At 44.0% G+C, this 18,435-nt stretch overlaps 1 protein-coding gene across 2 annotated transcripts in view; it reads left to right on the forward strand.

Annotated features, from left to right (window-relative positions):
• LOC124776803 (alpha-(1,3)-fucosyltransferase 7-like) overlaps positions 1-18,435 on the forward strand; it is a 329,588-nt gene that overhangs the window by 216,092 nt on the left and 95,061 nt on the right. For both annotated transcript variants that reach the window (XM_047251953.1, XM_047251952.1), the window contains exon 2: positions 11,316-11,514. In XM_047251953.1, the coding sequence (XP_047107909.1) occupies positions 11,317-11,514 (198 nt within the window). In that variant the 5' untranslated portion in view covers position 11,316. The remainder of the gene's footprint in view (positions 1-11,315; positions 11,515-18,435) is intronic.

Raw genomic sequence — 18,435 nt, forward strand, 5'->3', positions numbered from 1 at the left:
GGCTAGGACTGTAAACGAATGAAGTTTTTCTTGCAGACACCAAGTTATTTTGTGAGTTACATTTTGTAGATTACGGGCTGTTCAGTAAGACCACTTTGCAGTGCTTCTTTTCTCGAACAGCCTTCAGCAGCTCGGGAATCAAACTCATTTCATTAAAATCTGTAGAACTGATACTCAAACATGTTTATAGAAATCTTGTGGTCTATATGTGACACACATCAGTTTATTTTTCGGTCGTGAATAAAAATATCAACCCAAACAGAGAACTCTGGTACACTGCAGCAGGAAACGTTACGGTAATTTCCAAGAATGTTTGCCTATCTAACGCGATGGCTCATTAATATGTGTATCGAATGTGACTCGATGTCGACCACTTGACTCTGGTAGCGCGAATTATGGTAAGATTTTAGTGTGTTACCAGAGGAAAGTAGTTTATCGTTTTCGGTTGTGAACATAATGAGTAAAAACGTAGCAGTTTCGAGTCCATCACATGACAAAATCTAATTCCTCGGTTATGTAGTATGGAAAGTTATACCTCTTCTAATATCTACATAACTTAAGCTCGCGTGGAAAACTCGATCTTCCTTATGCTCTCCCGATATTTTTGACTGATATAGCAAGACTGTACCCAGATTATGGGAAAAATAATTGCTGCTGGCGGCTAACACAGCACGAGAAATAGTGCACGACGAAGACATGGCTGACGAGTAAAGTAACTTAAGTTACTACTTTCATTTGTAATTAGCTGTAACGTGATGAACTTTCGTCTTTTGTTGTTGTTCTCGTGAACACTGTAAACAGTATACGTAACTCGCACCATCAGAGTCGTATGGTCAACATCATGTCACACATTCGATATATATCGTTAGGGGCCCCGCGTTCGATAGGCAGTCATTCTTCGAAATTAACTACGTCTTGGTAGGCCACCTACTGTACGTATTAAAATCTAGCGATTCCACAGAATACCATACATCGTGACAGCAGAATCTGCTAAAGAAGCGCTAACTTCACTTTTGCAAAGCAGATACGTTATCTCGCTTCTTTATTCAATGAAATTGTAGCTTGGTTCTTGTTCCAACGATGAGCCATATGGAGTGACTCTCTAAGACTTTCTTCATGATTACGGGATATGAAGGTCAGTGCCTGCCTAGACATCAGTTTCTTTAAAGCAAAACGACGCAATTCTAAAAAAAGTACGAGTAATAATAAAAATAAATATAAAAACAAATAAAAACGAATAACCTATTTTGAAGATTAGAAGATTTCCCAGCGCTGTTGACATCAAAATATATCTATGTTAGTACTGAATACATAGGTATCTCAATCGTAGCGTGATCGAATTGTAGTCGTAACGTCGCTGGCTCGATCCTCGATAGTCGGTTACAGTTGTATTTTACTTCTTTTTAGTTCCATAGTTATTAAAGGGCCGCCCACACGAGCACTGCCGATGAATCACTTCGTAAATCACATGGATATCACAGGCAACCTGATGGATTGTGCATGAGATTCATGCATGAAAAATGGCTGCCTGACTGGTGATATGATACGATGTGTGGCAATACGGCTGTTTGGCTGCGACTCGTTTGCCTAGTTATTAAAATCTGCATCTACATCTATACTGTGAAAACCACCGTGAACCCTATGGAGGTCCAAATCTGACAGTTATTAGCTTTTTTCGTTCCATTCACGTATGAAGCGCGGAAAGAATGATTGTTTAAATGCCTCCTTGCATGCTGTAATTAATCTAATCTTGTCCTCACTATACCTACAGGATCAATATGTAAGGGGTTGTATATTACTTGTGTCATAATTTAAAACCGGTTCTTCGATCCCTGTAACTAGGCTTTCTCAAGACAGTTTACGTCTATCAAGATTCTGCCAGTCCAGTTTCTTCAGCTTCTACGTGACACTCTTCCATGGATCAAACATACCTGTGACAGTTCGTGCTGCCCTTTTCTGTACACTTTCAATATCCCCTATTACTGCTATTTGACAAGGGTCCAACAAACTTGAGCAATATTCTAGGATGGGCCGAACAAGTGATCTATATAAGCAACTTCCTTTGTACACTGATCGCATTTCCCCAGTATTCTACCAACTAACCCAAGTCTACCCCTCGCTTTACCCACGGCTGAGCCTATGTGATCGTTGAGTTTCATATCCATTCGAAGTGTTACACCCAACTGTTAGCAACGTTGACTCACTGAAACTGAGGTCGTAGAATACCACTTTTTTTTCATTTTGTGAAGTGCACAGTTTTATATTTCTGAACATTTAAAGTCATTTGCCAAGCTTTGCAGCACTTTGGAATCTTATCAAGCTCTGAATGAATATTTAGGAAACTTCCTTCAGATAGTACTTCTTTATAGATAACCGTATTATTTGCAAAAGTCTGAGAGTACCATCGATACAGTGTGCGAAGTCACTAATACACAACATGAACAGTAAGGGTCTCAGCACATTTCCTTGAGGCACACCTGAAGTTACTTCTACATCTTTCGATTACTATCCATCCAAGATAGCTTGCTGCGTCCTGTCTAACAAGAAATCCTCGATTCATGTACAAATTTCGCTTGCTACCTCATACGATGTTGCATTTGATAATAAGAGGTACTGCATCAAATGATTTTTGGAAATCAGGAAATACTGCGTCTACCTGATTGTTTTGATCCAATGTTTTCAGTATGTCATGTGAGAAAAACGCGAGTTAGAGTTCATATGATCGATGATTCGGAAACCATGCCCGCTGGTTGGCATGGAGGAGGTCATTCTTTCTCTTTATGTTCGACTTCAGAATATGTTCTAAGATTCTACAATAAATCGATGTCAACGATATTGCACTGTAGATTTGCGGATCACTTCTACCACCCTTCTTATGAACGGGTGGTGCCTGTGCTTTCTTCTGACTACTGGGCCGGATTTTTGTTTCATGCATCTACGCTAGATTATAGTTAAAAGAGGGGATAACGCAGCAGCAAATTCAGTATAAAATCTGATAGGAATTCCAATAGACCCTAGAGGTTTGTTTAGTTTTAATGATTCCATTTGTTTCTCAACACCACTGATACTAACACGTACTTCATTCATCTTTTCAATGGTACGAGGATTAAACTGGGAAGAGTCTCTTGGATTTTCCTTTGTAAAAGGTCATTTAAAAACGGAGTTCAGCATTTCTGCTTTTGCTTTCCTACCCTCAATTTCAGTTCCTGTCTCTTCTGTGAGTGATTGGACGCTAACTTTGGTGTCACTAAAAGCCTTTACATATGAGCAGAATTTCTTCCAATTTTGTGAAATATCATTGGACAAAATTGTGCTACGAACGCGTTTCATTCGGCATCTCTCTATCTATAGTCATATGTTTTGTTTTATACACTCCTGGAAATGGAAAAAAGAACACATTGACACCGGTGTGTCAGACCCACCATACTTGCTCCGGAGACTGCGAGAGGGCTGTACAAGCAATGATCACACGCACGGCACAGCGGACACACCAGGAACCGCGGTGTTGGCCGTCGAATGGCGCTAGCTGCGCAGCATTTGTGCACCGCCGCCGTCAGTGTCAGCCAGTTTGCCGTGGCATACGGAGCTCCATCGCAGTCTTTAACACTGGTAGCATGCCGCGACAGCATGGACGTGAACCGTATGTGCAGTTGACGGACTTTGAGCGAGGGCGTATAGTGGGCATGCGGGAGGCCGGGTGGACGTACCGCCGAATTGCTCAACACGTGGGGCGTGAGGTCTCCACAGTACATCGATGTTGTCGCCAGTGGTCGGCGGAAGGTGCACGTGCCCGTCGACCTGGGACCGGACCGCAACGACTCACGGATGCACGCCAAGACCGTAGGATCCTACGCAGTGCCGTAGGGGACCGCACCGCCACTTCCCAGCAAATTAGGGACACTGTTGCTCCTGGGGTATCGGCGAGGACCATTCGCAACCGTCTCCATGAAGCTGGGCTACGGTCCCGCACACCGTTAGGCCGTCTTCCGCTCACGCCCCAACATCGTGCAGCCCGCCTCCAGTGGTGTCGCGACAGGCGTGAATCGAGGGACGAATGGAGACGTGTCGTCTTCAGCGATGAGAGTCGCTTCTGCCTTGGTGCCAATGATGGTCGTATGCGTGTTTGGCGCAGTGCAGGTGAGCGCCACAATCAGGACTGCATACGACCGAGGCACACAGGGCCAACACCCGGCATCATGGTGTGGAGAGCGATCTCCTACACTGGCCGTACACCACTGGTGATCGTCGAGGGGACACTGAATAGTGCACGGTACATCCAAACCGTCATCGAACCCATCGTTCTACCATTCCTAGACCGGCAAGGGAACTTGCTGTTCCAACGGGACAATGCACGTCCGCATGTATCCCGTGCCACCCAACGTGCTCTAGAAGGTGTAAGTCAACTACCCTGGCCAGCAAGATCTCCGGATCTGTCCCCCATTGAGCATGTTTGGGACTGGATGAAGCGTCGTCTCACGCGGTCTGCACGTCCAGCACGGACGCTGGTCCAACTGAGGCGCCAGGTGGAAATGGCATGGCAAGCCGTTCCACAGGACTACATCCAGCATCTCTACGGTCGTCTCCATGGGAGAATAGCAGCCTGCATTGCTGCGAAAGGTGGATATACACTGTACTAGTGCCGACATTGTGCATGCTCTGTTGCCTGTGTCTATGTGCCTGTGGTTCTGTCAGTGTGATCATGTGATGTATCTGACCCCAGGAATGTGTCAATAAAGTTTCCCCTTCCTGGGACAATGAATTCAGGGTGTTCTTATTTCAATTTCCAGGAGTGTACTTATTATGCAATTATCTCGGGTTCTTTAGAAATTTCGTCATAGTGACTGTGTACCATGGAGATTCTCTCTTATTATGAACTGCCCTATTGGGTACATATCTATCCAGTGCATGGACAACTGTTCTTTTAAAATTGACCAGTAGCTCCTCTAAATGTTCCTGTCCTGAGCTAAAAGTTTGTTTCTTCATTGAGATACGACACTACTGCTTATTTATCTAGTTTATTGAACGTACATATTTTTCTACTTGGTGAAGTTGCTCTTTTGCACTCGATAATCATTGTTGCCACTAACATGTCGTGGCGATTACATTATGATTGGGGAACTTAAGTACAAGCGAACTTAGTTTATCGCTAGAGATGTCTTTTACGTCTGGAGGTGAGTCTGGTGGTCGATAGAAGGATCCAACTGCAATTTAATACCTAATTTTGCATGCACCTTCAATTTCTATCTCGGAAGATTTGAGTGCCTTATGTACTGCGACAAATACACCACCTCTATTTCCCAATAGCCCGTCCTCTCGATATACACTAAAATTTTTCCAAAAAATCTCCCCCTTTCAGATTCAAGTTTTAACCAGCTTTCTCAGTCTAATATTATGTGAAGTTAACTGCTCTTCGGGAGCGCTTCAAACTCTGGGACTTTATTGCGATTGCTTCAACAGTTAACTATTAGAATTTTAATTCTCTCCCTTATGGTGGGCATTCCTTTGGATCTTACTCTAATACTTTTGACTCTCCTACAGCTGTTCTTATCTGGATTGGATGGAGAGTAGCCTAATATAATCCTCCACAAGCAGTCAGTTACCAGGTTAGCAACTTTTAATGCTTGGTGCACATCTGACCCATTTAGAAGGACCTTACAAGTCCCAAGTCCAGGATGTCACTACGTAGCTTGTCACAGAATCTTCGAAGTCTCTGGTTCAGTCGTTCGAGTCGACTCAGAAGCAGGGGCCACGATAATTTCTGGTGACAATGCTGCAAATTTTAAGCCTCTTTCAAACTCTGTGATCGAGGCTGGTCTTCTCAACCATCTCCGCCAGTCGCTGGAAAACGACTCAAGTATGATCTCGGAACCCAGAGGACAGGCCTCGTTTGTTCCAACATGCGCCACGATCTCCAGCTGACTGCACCATGTTCCCTCAATGACTGCCGGAATAGCCTCTTCAGTATGTTGAATGAGGCCACCAGGCGTCCACATTAAGTACACATGGTGTTCCTATCTGTCCCTTGCTGCCATTTTGCTGAGGGGTACCTTTATTCGCCAACGATTAATATGCACCTAATCTTTTGCATTTGCTTTTTCTGGACACAAGACAAGGCAGGTTTCCAATTGGTAAAGTTCCAGTTTCAGTAAATGACAGCACATCGAACCTCTTGGTTAGGGGGATGAGTAAAAACTTTACTTTAGAATTTATAGATATTCAGGAACCAGGAACCACTTAGAGAACCGAGGTTAGGCCTGAGTTGCTATTTATATTAAGAAGTAATAAAAATACATCCCCGTATTTTGCAATGATTAGCATTTTAAAGATTGCACTGCAGAAGTAGAATTAATGCGAAGTCCCTAATAATAGTCACGGTACATTTGGTTCCATCTGACGATTTTGAGTTATTTATGAAATAGTTTCACTTACTATTAAAGTTTTAAACCTCTGAACAGAATGACATAGTCTAATTTTAAATTGGCATTTAAATTTAAATGTTCAGAGCAAATCTATTATACAGCTGTACTCTTTTCTTCCTTATTTTATCCTTCCTCTCCCGTCTCCCCCTCCCGGCCCATATGGGCAGCACTGTAGACAGTCAACGGTAAATTCAACCTACTTGTCAGCCAAGTGACATGTTAAGCTAACTAGACTATATAAAACACTAATATAAAGATGAGATATTCACAGGTGAATTGAAATTTTTGAAGATGAAATTAAAGGACGTTTTTATGTATTAGACTCAGAGATATCTTCGGTTTTAATTTTAAACAGAAATGACGAAAAAGTAGAGCAAAAAGCACAAGGACACTTTTAAAAAATTTAAAACTCGGTTTACAATACTGATCTTTAAAAGAAGAACTTCACTGCCATTGAAACTGAGAGGACCTACTCTGGGAAAGATCGTCTGTTGTTGAAGGAGAGAAGGTAGGGCATTGACCAGCGTAGGAGTGTGGGGTTGTAAAGATGGAGGACAGATGCGTAGTATCAATGGAGTAGGAACAGATGTTGGGAGAAGAGAATGGAGGATTTGTTAGAGGTATCGATAAGGTCATAATTTGAAGGGGGAGAAATAATCGGGAAAGAATGGAGAAATGGAAGAGTTAAAATGGGTGGGGTGGATTTATAGTTGGTAGGATGGGTAAATGTCCGTGCGGATTCATGATCTGCGGAGGGAGACAGTCAAAATTTTTGAGAGAGGATGTGAGGATGTGGAGGCGTAAGGCTTCATACATCTGGATGTGTCCTACCAACACATGCTTTGTCTCAGTCAGTATATGCGTAGCTGACGCATTGACCATGAATGGCTTCAGGTAGGTTCCTATGTTTGACAGATTCTACTTCTTGAAGGTGTTACTGCGTTCGCCTTTTTCGAAGAGCTTTTCTTATGGTGAAAAAAAGAATGTTTGTCAACATTGTTGTTGTTGTTGAAGACTGGTTTCATGCAGCGCCCCACGCTAGTCTAACTTATGCAAGACTTTGCATGTCTGTATAATACGGCACCCCACAGCGATTTGAACTTGGGCGCTGCATTCGAGGTCAGTCTCCATAGCTCAGCAGTTAGCATGTCCGACTTCCATTGAAGGAGCCGGGATGGCCGCTGTGGCCGAGCGGTTCTAGGCGCTTCAGTCCGGAACCGCACTGCTGCTACGGTCGCAGGTTCGAATCCTGCCTTGGGCATGGATGTGTGTGGTGTCCTTAGGTTCGTTAGGTTTAAGTAGTTCTAAGTCTATGGGACTGATAACCTCAGATGTTAAGTCCCATAGTGCTTAGAGCCATTTGAGTCATATTTTTCTTTTGAAGGAGCCGGATTCTGTTTTCGGTATATCCAACAAGGTATTTCGTTGTTAGGAGGAGTGGAACAACTGGCCCACAACCTTGTGAGGACAACTGAGAAGCTACTGGAATGATGAGTAATGGATCTTAGGTTCGGAAACGCGAGAACGGCAGGCACAGTGGTGTGCTGACCCCATGCCCCTCCGTACTACCTCCAAATGACGCCATAGAAAAGATGATATGGTAGTCGTTCGTCAACTCGCCGTCCCCAGGGCTTGATCACAGAGATCAGGTGGTAGAAAAAAATACTGTGGTATAACCTTGGTGTCTCTCTGCAGTTTATATCCTCACACTCTTCTCGCCATTACCGAATTACGAGGCCGTGCTGACAAGTAACGCATCCGAATTTTTTAATGTGAAAATTCATAAACCTTCTTAAATAAAAACAAACGTTATTAACATTCTTCATCTTTATTCTTCACGTCTATATATTTACAAGTCTCTGCCGCAAGATAGCTCCGAATTGTGATGTGTAACATGACGGTGTATAACGTAACTATGTCGGAGCGTGAGAAACAGAGTGCTGTAATCGATTCGATCGTTGAGTTCAATCTCATGATTCATCTTCCATACAGTCTCGACTTGGTTCCATCCCATTTTCATCCGTTTCCAGAGCTTAAAGAACGCCTTCGAAAACTTCACTTTCATAGTTATGAAGCGGTGCGAGCAGAGGTCAGGTTGTGGCTCTGTCAGCAAAATCAGACATTTTACAGTGACGGGACCAATAAATTGGTCTCTCGTTGGGAAAAATGTGGCTCGTCACCAGGGTGACTACGTTGTGAAATAAGTATGTAGACATGGAATGTAAAGATGTAGAATGTTAATAACGTTTGATTTAATTAAAAAGCTTTAAGAGCTTTCACCTAAAAAAGTCGGAGGTATTACTTTTCAGCACTCCGTCGTAATTGTTCCTTGATACCTCATGATGTATCCTATCAAAGTATGTCTTTTTTAAGTCAAGCTGTGCGATAAATTTCTTCTCTCCCCGATTTCGTTAAGTGTCGCTTCATGAATTATCCTACATACGCGCAAACCAATTTGATCTTCAGCATTCTTCTATTGAATCACACTTCCAAAAAGTCTGTTAACATCTTATTTCACTTCCGGACAAAGAAGATAGGAAAAGAGTTTATAATACATTTATATTGTACCTTAATATATTTCTTTTATTTCAGAAAACATAACGTTCTTCATATGTTTCTATTTGCTATTTTAATCTATAACCTTCGCAATAACGTTTGTGTACTCTAAAAGTAATAGCTTCTGCGCTCAGTACCGTTAGCAAACTGTCTGATTCTGCTTTCCTTTAGTGTCTGCTGTGCTACTATTACCTGGACAAAGACCACTTCCTTTTTTTGGGGGGGTGGAGGGGGGGTGGGGAGGGGGGGTAGTGGAGAAAATGAAAATAAACAATGGGCATATAGCAACAACGTTAATGTGTCTGATACTGGTGGCACTAATACACTGAGGTGACAAAAGTCATGTAATACCTCCTAAAATGGTTTCTGACCTCTTTTTGTCCTGTGTAGTGCAGCTAATCGCCATGGTATGGAATCAACAAGTCGTTGGAAGACCCCGCCGAAATATTGCTGTCTATAATTGCGAAAGTGTTGCCGGTGCAGGATTTTGCGCACGAACTGACCTCTCGATTATGTCCCATAAATGTTCGATGGAATTCATATCGGGCGATCTCGGTGACCAAATCATTCTCTCGAACTGTCCAGAATTTGTAAATACACTTCTCGAGTTTGCCGTCGGGTCGTATTGTGTAAACCTCACTGTATTTCATCGATGCAACTGGTCGACATCATCAGGTGGTGGCAGTTGCTGCTGTCACTGATGCAAGGCGTGACTGAGATGATAATCGCGCGGCGACGTAGGAATTTATCAGGTCGGGAGCAGGAAATACGCGTGCGCGGTAAGACCCTCGTAGTTGGAGGAAACCGGCGCTCCTAGTGTCCCCTGCTCGAAGCAGCAGAAAGGCCTTCCACGTGTGCCCTGTGGGCAATGACTGTGCTGCCGGTCGCTCCTGTGGTTAAAAGCTGAATTAAATCTCAGCAGTGAGCTGCGTCGCATGATGAATCGGAATTTCTAGTTTTCCCTGTTTTGATTTAATGACAGTCGGTGGTGGATTCTAGGCGGCGCTTAGGTGAAAACCTGCATCCCTGTTGACAAGATTGTCCGCCGTACAACTGCCATCACCTGATGATGTAGAGCAGTTGCATCGATGAAATATTGTGCGATTTACACAATGAGATTCGTCGGAAAACCCGAGAAGTGTATTTGCAACGCATCCGTCGGGAAAGCAAGAAAAGTCACATGTCTAGAATTTTCTTCAAAACAATCGCGAACAGCTGTAACTCGGTGACATGGCGCGTTGTCATGGGAAAATGAGGTCCATGAATGGCTGCAAATGGTCTCCAAGTAGCCGAACATAGCCGTTTCCACCTAATGATCGGTTCACTTGGACCAGAGGACCCAGTCCATTCCATGTAAACACTGTCCACACCATTGCGCAGCCACCACCGGCGAGCACAGTACCTTGTTGACAACTTGGGTCCATTGCTTTGTGGAGCTTGCGCCACCCTCGGACCATACCATCAGCTCGTACCAACTGAAATCAGGACTCATTTGACCAGGCCACCAGCTTTCCAGTCGTCTAGAATCCAACCGATATGGTCACGAGCCCAGGAGAGGCAACTGCAGGGGATGTCGAGCTGTTCGGAAAGGCACTCACGTCGGTCGACCGCTGCCACAGGCCACCAAAGCCAAATTTCTTCACAGGGTCACAACGGATACATTCGTCGTACGCCCCACATTGATTTCTCCCGCTATTTCCCGCAGTTCAAATGGCTCTGAGCAATATGGGACTTAACTTCTGAGGTCATCAGTCCCTTGAACTTAGAACTACTTAAACCTAACTAACCTAAGGACATCACACACATCCGTGCCCGAGGCAGGATTCGAACCTGCGACCGTAGCGGTCTCGCGCTTCCAGACTGTAGCGTCTAGAACCGCTCGTTGTATGTCTGTTAACACTGACACCCCTACGCAATCGTTGTTGCTCTCGGCCGTCACGAGTTGGCCGTCGGCCACTGCGTTGTCCGCGGTCAGAGGTAATGCCTGAAGTTTGGTATTCTCAGCACACTCTTAATACTGTGAATCGCAGAATATTGAATTCTCTAACGATTTCCGAAACGGAATGTCGCTTGCGTCTTGATCCAACTATCATTCTGCGTTCGAAGTCCCGTCGTGCGGCTATAATTACGCCAGAAACCGTTTCACATGACACACCTGAGTACAAATGACAGCTCCCCCAATGCACTGCCCGTTTATACCTTGTATATGCGATATTACCTCCATCTGTGTACGTGCATGTCGTTATCCGATGACTTTCGTCGCTTCAGCGTACATGGCAATATCGAAGTCTGTGTCAGCCGGTTTGTAACTGCCCAATGATAAATGGTGTTGTTGTGCAGGATGCGGAGGAGCCGCGCGGTGTGGTCGCTGCTTGTGGTGGCGGCGCTGGTGTGCGGCTGGACGCTGCTGTCCGTCAGCGACGTCTACAACAACAGCCTGTCTGACGCCCCTGTTCACAACGCCTGGGAAGACAGCGACGAGCCTGACGCAGACCTGGATGGCACCCTGGCCAACTGGCGCGGCCTCACCGACGAACAGGTGTGTTATGTGGCGACCGCTGCCTTCCCTGGGGTGTTCTACATCCACTTACATACGCCCCGGCCACAGCCTACCAAATGATGGGACGTATCCTGTGCCACTGTTAAAGCGCGTACACTCTGGGCCAACACAGGCCAACGAACGACAACCAACCACTTTGTTGGCCGAGATCTGCTTAGTGCGTGTGGGTAGCAAATCGGAATCAACGGAGCTCTCGGCCTTGGTTGTGGTTCTGACTGCCAGCTCTTCATCAAAGCGTTGGCAGTGGGTTGGCCTTGGGTCCCTTCTCCTAGTATGGACGTCGGATCGCATGATCGTAGTTCAGTACCTATTTGCTGTGTCTGTTGAACGGATGTGGCCGCGTGGGATTAGCCGAGCGGTCTAGGGCGCTGCAGTCATGGACTGTGCGGATGGTCCCGGCGGAGGTTCGAGTCCTCCCTCGGGCATGGCTGTGTATGTTTCCCTTAGGATAATTTAGGTTAAGTAGTGTGTAAGCTTAGGGACTGATGACCTTAGCAGGTAAGTCCCATAGGATTTCACACACATTTGAACATTTGAACGGGTGTGTGTCTGTATTTACTGTGTTTAAAAATATTGATCTGTTGGAGTGGAATGTGGATTCAACATTTAGCTGATAGATTTTTATCATCAATGTGAATGTTTATGGGATTCTATGAACTGCTACTATAAAAACAAACTGAATAGGTTAGACGGTTGGTGGGAAATGAGCGAGCTGTTAGAAAGTAATGTTCACGGTGTGAAAAAGAAAATGAAGCCTGTACTGACATCTGTTTCTTTCATTCGGAAAAATTATGAAATAGCCCATATTACATTTCGTCGGCGGCCGCGGTGGTCTAGCGGTTCAGGCGCTCAGTCCGGAACCGCGCTGCTGCTACGGTCGCAGGTTCGAATCCTGCCTCGGGCATGGATGTGTGTGCCGTCCTTAGGTTAGTTAGGTTTAAGTAGTTCTAAGTTCTAGGGGACTGATGACCGCAGATGTTAAGTCCCATAGTGCTCAGAGCCATTTGAACCATTTGAACATTTCGTCTTTGTCAGACATTAATTTTGTCCCTCTACACTTTTCACTATTTTTTAAAAAAAATATCGTCCACCATCGCCGTTTCTTCTTCTTCTTTTCCTGTTAATCAGTTACTTACAATGCCAACGGCCTTGCCGCAGTGGTAACACCGGTTCCTGTCATATCACCGAAGTTAAGCGCTGTCGGGCTGAGGTAGCACTTTGATGGGTGGCCATCCGGTCTGCCGAGCGCTGTTGGCAAGCGGGGTGCACTCAGCCCTTGTGAGGCAAACTGAGGAGCTACTTTACTGACAAGTAGCGGCTCCGTTCTCGTAAACTGTGCTGACCGCATGCCCCTCCATATCCGCATCCAGTGACGCCTGTGGGTTGAGGATGACTCGGCGGCCTGTCGGTGCCGTTGGGCCATCCAAGGCCTGTTCGGACGGAGAGAGACAGCTACTTACTATAAAATAAACGCCACAAATGTGATAACTGCTAAATCCTCATCTGTCCTCGCAATACCGACCGGTGAAATTGCAGTTAAAATGCTTCTTTATACCAGTAACAAAATGGGAACATCCTCGACGAGTCATCAGAGCCAACTACAATTCCAAATGGCCGTTTCCCTTGGCCCCAACCCTTTGGTTTGGTGAGGATGCGAGGCCAAAAGCCAGAGCATTGGCGATCAACGTTCTGCCGAAGCCGTTGGCAGTCGTTAGTTGGCTTCCGCTGGCCTGCTGTGTACGGCGTTTTAGTCATTCATTTTCCTGCCCCTGAAACAAATGGAGCAAGGGAAAACATGATTCCCTATATGCTTCTATACGAGCCCTAATCTTTCTTATTTTATTCCTGTGGTTATTATCCTGGACGGAAGCTGCCAAAAGTACAATACTCGCTCTCGCGTCGTATGGTTCACTGAACTTCCTCAATAACGTTTTGCGGGAAATATCTTATTCCTTCCAATGACTCCCATCTAAGCTCACGCACAGTTTCCGCAACAACCTCATTAAAACAACTGATATAAAATCTGTCAGCGCACCTCTGAATTACCTCGATGTCTTACTTTAATCCAACTTGGTGGTGATCCTAGACTGCAACCGAGAACCAGTGCAGCGTTTACATTACAGCGCGATTGCTTTTCCCCAGCACTAGCGAAGTGTTGCGGCATCTGACTCTCCCTAAGTGCTTTAATAGTTACTAGTACCTATGCATATATCCGAATGCAAAAGACGAGATTAGTAGCAGTTTCAGCGTGGAACGGCGTTTGTGGATTCAAAACCATAAATTGATAACCTGATGGCATCCCTAAACTGAAAATCGGATTATTCAGTGGAAATAACAGTATAATAAGCGAGTTGCCACAACGTTTGGCACTCAAGATTCACGTTCTAGATGACGACGGTTTAAATTTATATCAAGGCCATCCAGATTTAGGATTACCGTGATTTCCATAATTCTTTCAAGACAGATGCCAGGGTGGTCCCTTTGAAAGGGCACAGCCGATTTCTGTCCCCATCCTTGAAACATTCCAGCGTTTGCTTAGTCTCTAATGATGTCGATGGGACATTGAACCGTAATCTACCTTACGTCACAACAAAATATCAAGTGAATTTAGCAGGATAGTTCTGTGCCATCCAGGAAGTAATGCGATGATCACAGAGTTGACAATATATTTTGCGTTATTGCCAAGTTACAGTTGTACTACCAACAGTAAAAATAATTTCCACGGCTATGTGCTCCTTGATATGGGTCGATACAGAATACAATCTGTGTCTCAAAGACGCGGCCGCCGAGGGCCAAAATACCGAAAGTATAAGCCAAAGAGTTTTATTACCATCCCTATAAACAGCTTTAGCGGATACACGGTTGTTGTTAATAATAATCAGATGAACCTACTGCAAACTAAACATCATAAACCGATAATGCCACAGTTACTTTCGTATCTCTGGTTTAAGCATGTTCTCCAGCCGTGATTCACATTTTTTGGGACCTCTCCAGTGGTTACACTGTTCAAACGGTTCTGAGCACTATGGGACTTAACTTCTGAGGTCATCAGTCCCCTAGAACTTAGAACTACTTAAACCTAACTAACCTAAGGACATCACACACATCCATGCCCGAGGCAGGATTCGAATCTGCGACCGTAGCGGTCGCACGGTTCCAGACTGAAGCGCCTAGAACCGCTCGGCCACAACGGCCGGCAAAGCACTGTTATCAAAGAGTAGTAATCACGTCCTTTGATCATCATGATTGTGGAAAACGTTTTTCTTAAGAGTATTGTCATTGGTACAATCCCCAAAACACAGGAAAACAAAAGAGAAATTGAAAATGAAATGAGCGAATGACATCGATAGCTGGGAGGCCCCATGCGGGGAAGTTTGGCCGCCAAGTGCAAATCTTATTTCAGTCGACGCCACATCGGGCGACTTGAGTGCCGGTGATGAGGATGAAATGATAATGAGGACAACACAAACCCAGTCCCCGAACGGATAAAATCCCTAACCAGGCCGGGAATCAAATCCTGGCCCGCTTGCACGTGAGGCGAGGCAGGCGGACAATGCAATATTAACAACACAACACTGATTTCGGAACGAGAACATCTACAGAGAGCTACGAATAACAATAAGTTATAAATCATGGAAGTCTGTTGTACAAGCGAACCATATGCAGCGACCAAAAACCTGGCTCAAACAGCTGTGAAGAAAATGAAACCAGCGAACGTGTGCAACCGAAGTTCGATTCCAACCTCTACTAACATGAAAGGAAAAGTAATTGTTATCAGAATGTGGAACAAGGAACAGGAAACTTGACAATAATGTCTAGAAAAAGTCATCCTTAAGCAACACTGTCACTCCGTCTGTAGATACTGCAAGACAAGTGTCTTTCTATTCCTAATGATTACAGTATAAACGGTGCTGATACTTTCCCAAAAAAAACGAAAAGTGCCTAGATTGAAGAAAATGGAAATTTTTGGTAAGTTCCAATGGGACCAAACTGCTGAGGTCATCGGTCCCTAGGCTTACACACTACTTAATCTAACTGAAACTCACTTACACTAAGGACAACACACACACACCCATGCCCGAGGGAGGACTCGAACCTCCGACGCGGAGGAGCCGCTCAAACCATGACAAGACGCCCTAGACCGCTCGGCTACCCCGCGTGGCGTTAAATTGAAGAACTTTGCAACTTACAGCACACTTAAAAAGAGAGAGAGAGAGAGAACGCGAAATAATAATATGTTCCCTAAGCAAAGCGTGCTGCTGAATTTCTATGCAGTGCCTCACAATTGCTGCAGAGTTATTAATTTACTCCCTGATGGTTTCATATGACCATTGCCTCTAGGCTATCACAATAGTTACTTCAGAATTACCGAGGTGTAACGTCACGGCACAAATGGACAGACAGTTCTAAAATTTGCATGGACTGTTCATATGCCGCCGAGTCATACTGGCAAACTATCACTATTTTATTTTAAAAATGGTCGTTGTTAGCCAGATTGTAGCATATATGTGAATCAGAGTGCAATGCCTATTGATTCAAATATGTAGTGGCCAATATATTTCAGAACAGTGAAAATAGGACTGCAGCGACTGATTACTTAATTACATGTAACAAAGAGAACGTGCGTAGTATCTCATTTCAGTTTCGTAGCGGACGGTAATATTTATTATTCAGTTACCTACAGAATTAATTTAGTTACCACAGCAATGGACACTATTATCGTTTTTGTATCATTAACCGCTCATTAATTCAGGACTGTGTTTGCTACATTAGAGTATCTATATTGCTGCCAAATACAAGAGACGTCGTTTTTAAACTGATCTTGGGGTGTACTTTGCAAACAGCGCTGCATGATTTAACAGCAATGTGGGTAGTGTTTAACACGTCACATAATTTGTATTTCTCCTTTCTCCATGCTGAATCGCATGTTTCACGACGTTGGCATGATATTCTAGATTTGGGATGTTACTGGAAATGGATGGTCGGATGTCTTTCCTACTGCCGCCCGTCCACCACCTCACCCTGGCCGGGACAGAAAGTGTGTATCCTATCTATACGCACCTAGTCTTATCCCACGTGAAAGTGAGAAAGCGTTTTCAAAACGTTTGTGAATCGTATAACTTAGATGTGACATGGATATCAGAACATTATTCACGTAGTCGGACGTAGGAAACCATCTCCCAAAGCCTCACCCAGGCTGACCAGCAAGCTAGCCAACGTTAATCCACTGCACAGATTCTATCCGGGCCTCGCTGAACCACGGTAGCGGTATGCTTGCATATGGAGCTATCGGATTGGGTACATCACATAATATGTATTAGCCTTCAAGGGTCAGAGGTATAGCAGGAACTAACTTTGTCACTTGACTGGTTACAGCAACGCTCCGTTTAAAGTAGTACGCGTTGTTACGCCGCAGTGCAGGCAGGGAAGGTAAGTGCAGAAAATGTCTAGTGGCAGGCTCGATGGCTTTCGATTAATGTGATTAAATTTGTTGACGGTGAGGAAGATGTGAAATTAATCGTACCGGCGGTGGCGACGATGGAACGTGCAGCCAAAATTTTAAAGTTGAGCAAGATAGCGGTTTGCAAATTACGGAAGAAGGGGCACGAAGCCGAGTAGAATGTGATTCAGATTTCTCCTGAAAAGGAGGAGGAGCAACTTGCTCACAATAAATATTTCATTGGCGATATGGATAAATGTATTACCAGGTAGCAATTTCTACGCTATTACGAACAATTTTAAAAAATACCGACTTCGAGAAAATCGCACAGCTTTTGCCACACGAAACTGGACTTAAAGGCTAAGCGAGAAACTTTTAGAAAAGTTGTTCTGTCTATGGGATTTCGTTTTAAAAGAAGCCAAAATAATCGTCTTGTTATGGACGAACGGGAGGACGTAGTTGCAGAAAGGGCATACTACATAAAGTTTTTACGGAAGAATAAAGCACCGGTATCAACGCTGTCAGTTGTTCACCTAGATGAAATACTGATTCACACATATTACACAGTAAATAAATTTTGGCAGAGAGACAGTGTGCGAGAAGTATAGTCGGAGAAAATTCCCGACCAGCGTGTAATTGTTGTGCACGCAGACAATGACCTGGGTTTCGTTAAGGATTTAATTCTCATATATGACTCAAAAACCAAAACGTCGGATTACCACTCAGAAATAGTGCATGAAGCACTTTTTTTATTTACTTCAGGAGAATCACATTTCATGTTCCTAAGAAACAGGATACATAAATGTTTAAATAATTTTTTAAATTCAAAAATAAATTAATTGGCTACAACCGTATTATCCTTCTCAGCAGGCTATTTGTAAACTACTATACCCGATTTATTACACTGGCAAACGCACTCGTCCGCTATCATTTACTGGTGAGAAAACATTCAGTAACTGACAATGGGAGGGATGGAATCAACTGTTTCAAGCTATCTACGAGTATATGAAAGGGGCTAATAAAAAAGTTAGTACGATGATTAAAGTCATGAGTCAAAGAATTAGAAATAAAGTAAATGCAATTAACTGAATGAAAATAATAAATAAAGTCATTTTAATGAAGAATTAAAAATAAAAATTGCGTCACCACTAAATGTTTACCCCCTACACTAAACCATTGCTTGGAACAACATTACTAATTGTAATGTTCTAGAGCATCACTCGAAATACTTTTTGTTGATTATTCGCAATGTCTTTACCTATTCGGAATATTCCTACCCATTGTTAGGTTTCCAAAATGTTTGATTACAGTAATGTTCAGCCAACGATCACTTTGCATTTATTTTCACCGTGGGTGACGTGGTAGGAGTAATAAAACAGTCTCACAAAGTTTTTAAACATCTCCTCTTGAACAATCTCGTCTCTCTGTTAAATAAGAAACACTACGAGTGCGCTGATAAT

This window comes from Schistocerca piceifrons, chromosome 2 (assembly GCF_021461385.2).
Source record: "Schistocerca piceifrons isolate TAMUIC-IGC-003096 chromosome 2, iqSchPice1.1, whole genome shotgun sequence".
Classification (NCBI taxonomy): Eukaryota; Metazoa; Arthropoda; class Insecta; order Orthoptera; family Acrididae; genus Schistocerca; species Schistocerca piceifrons.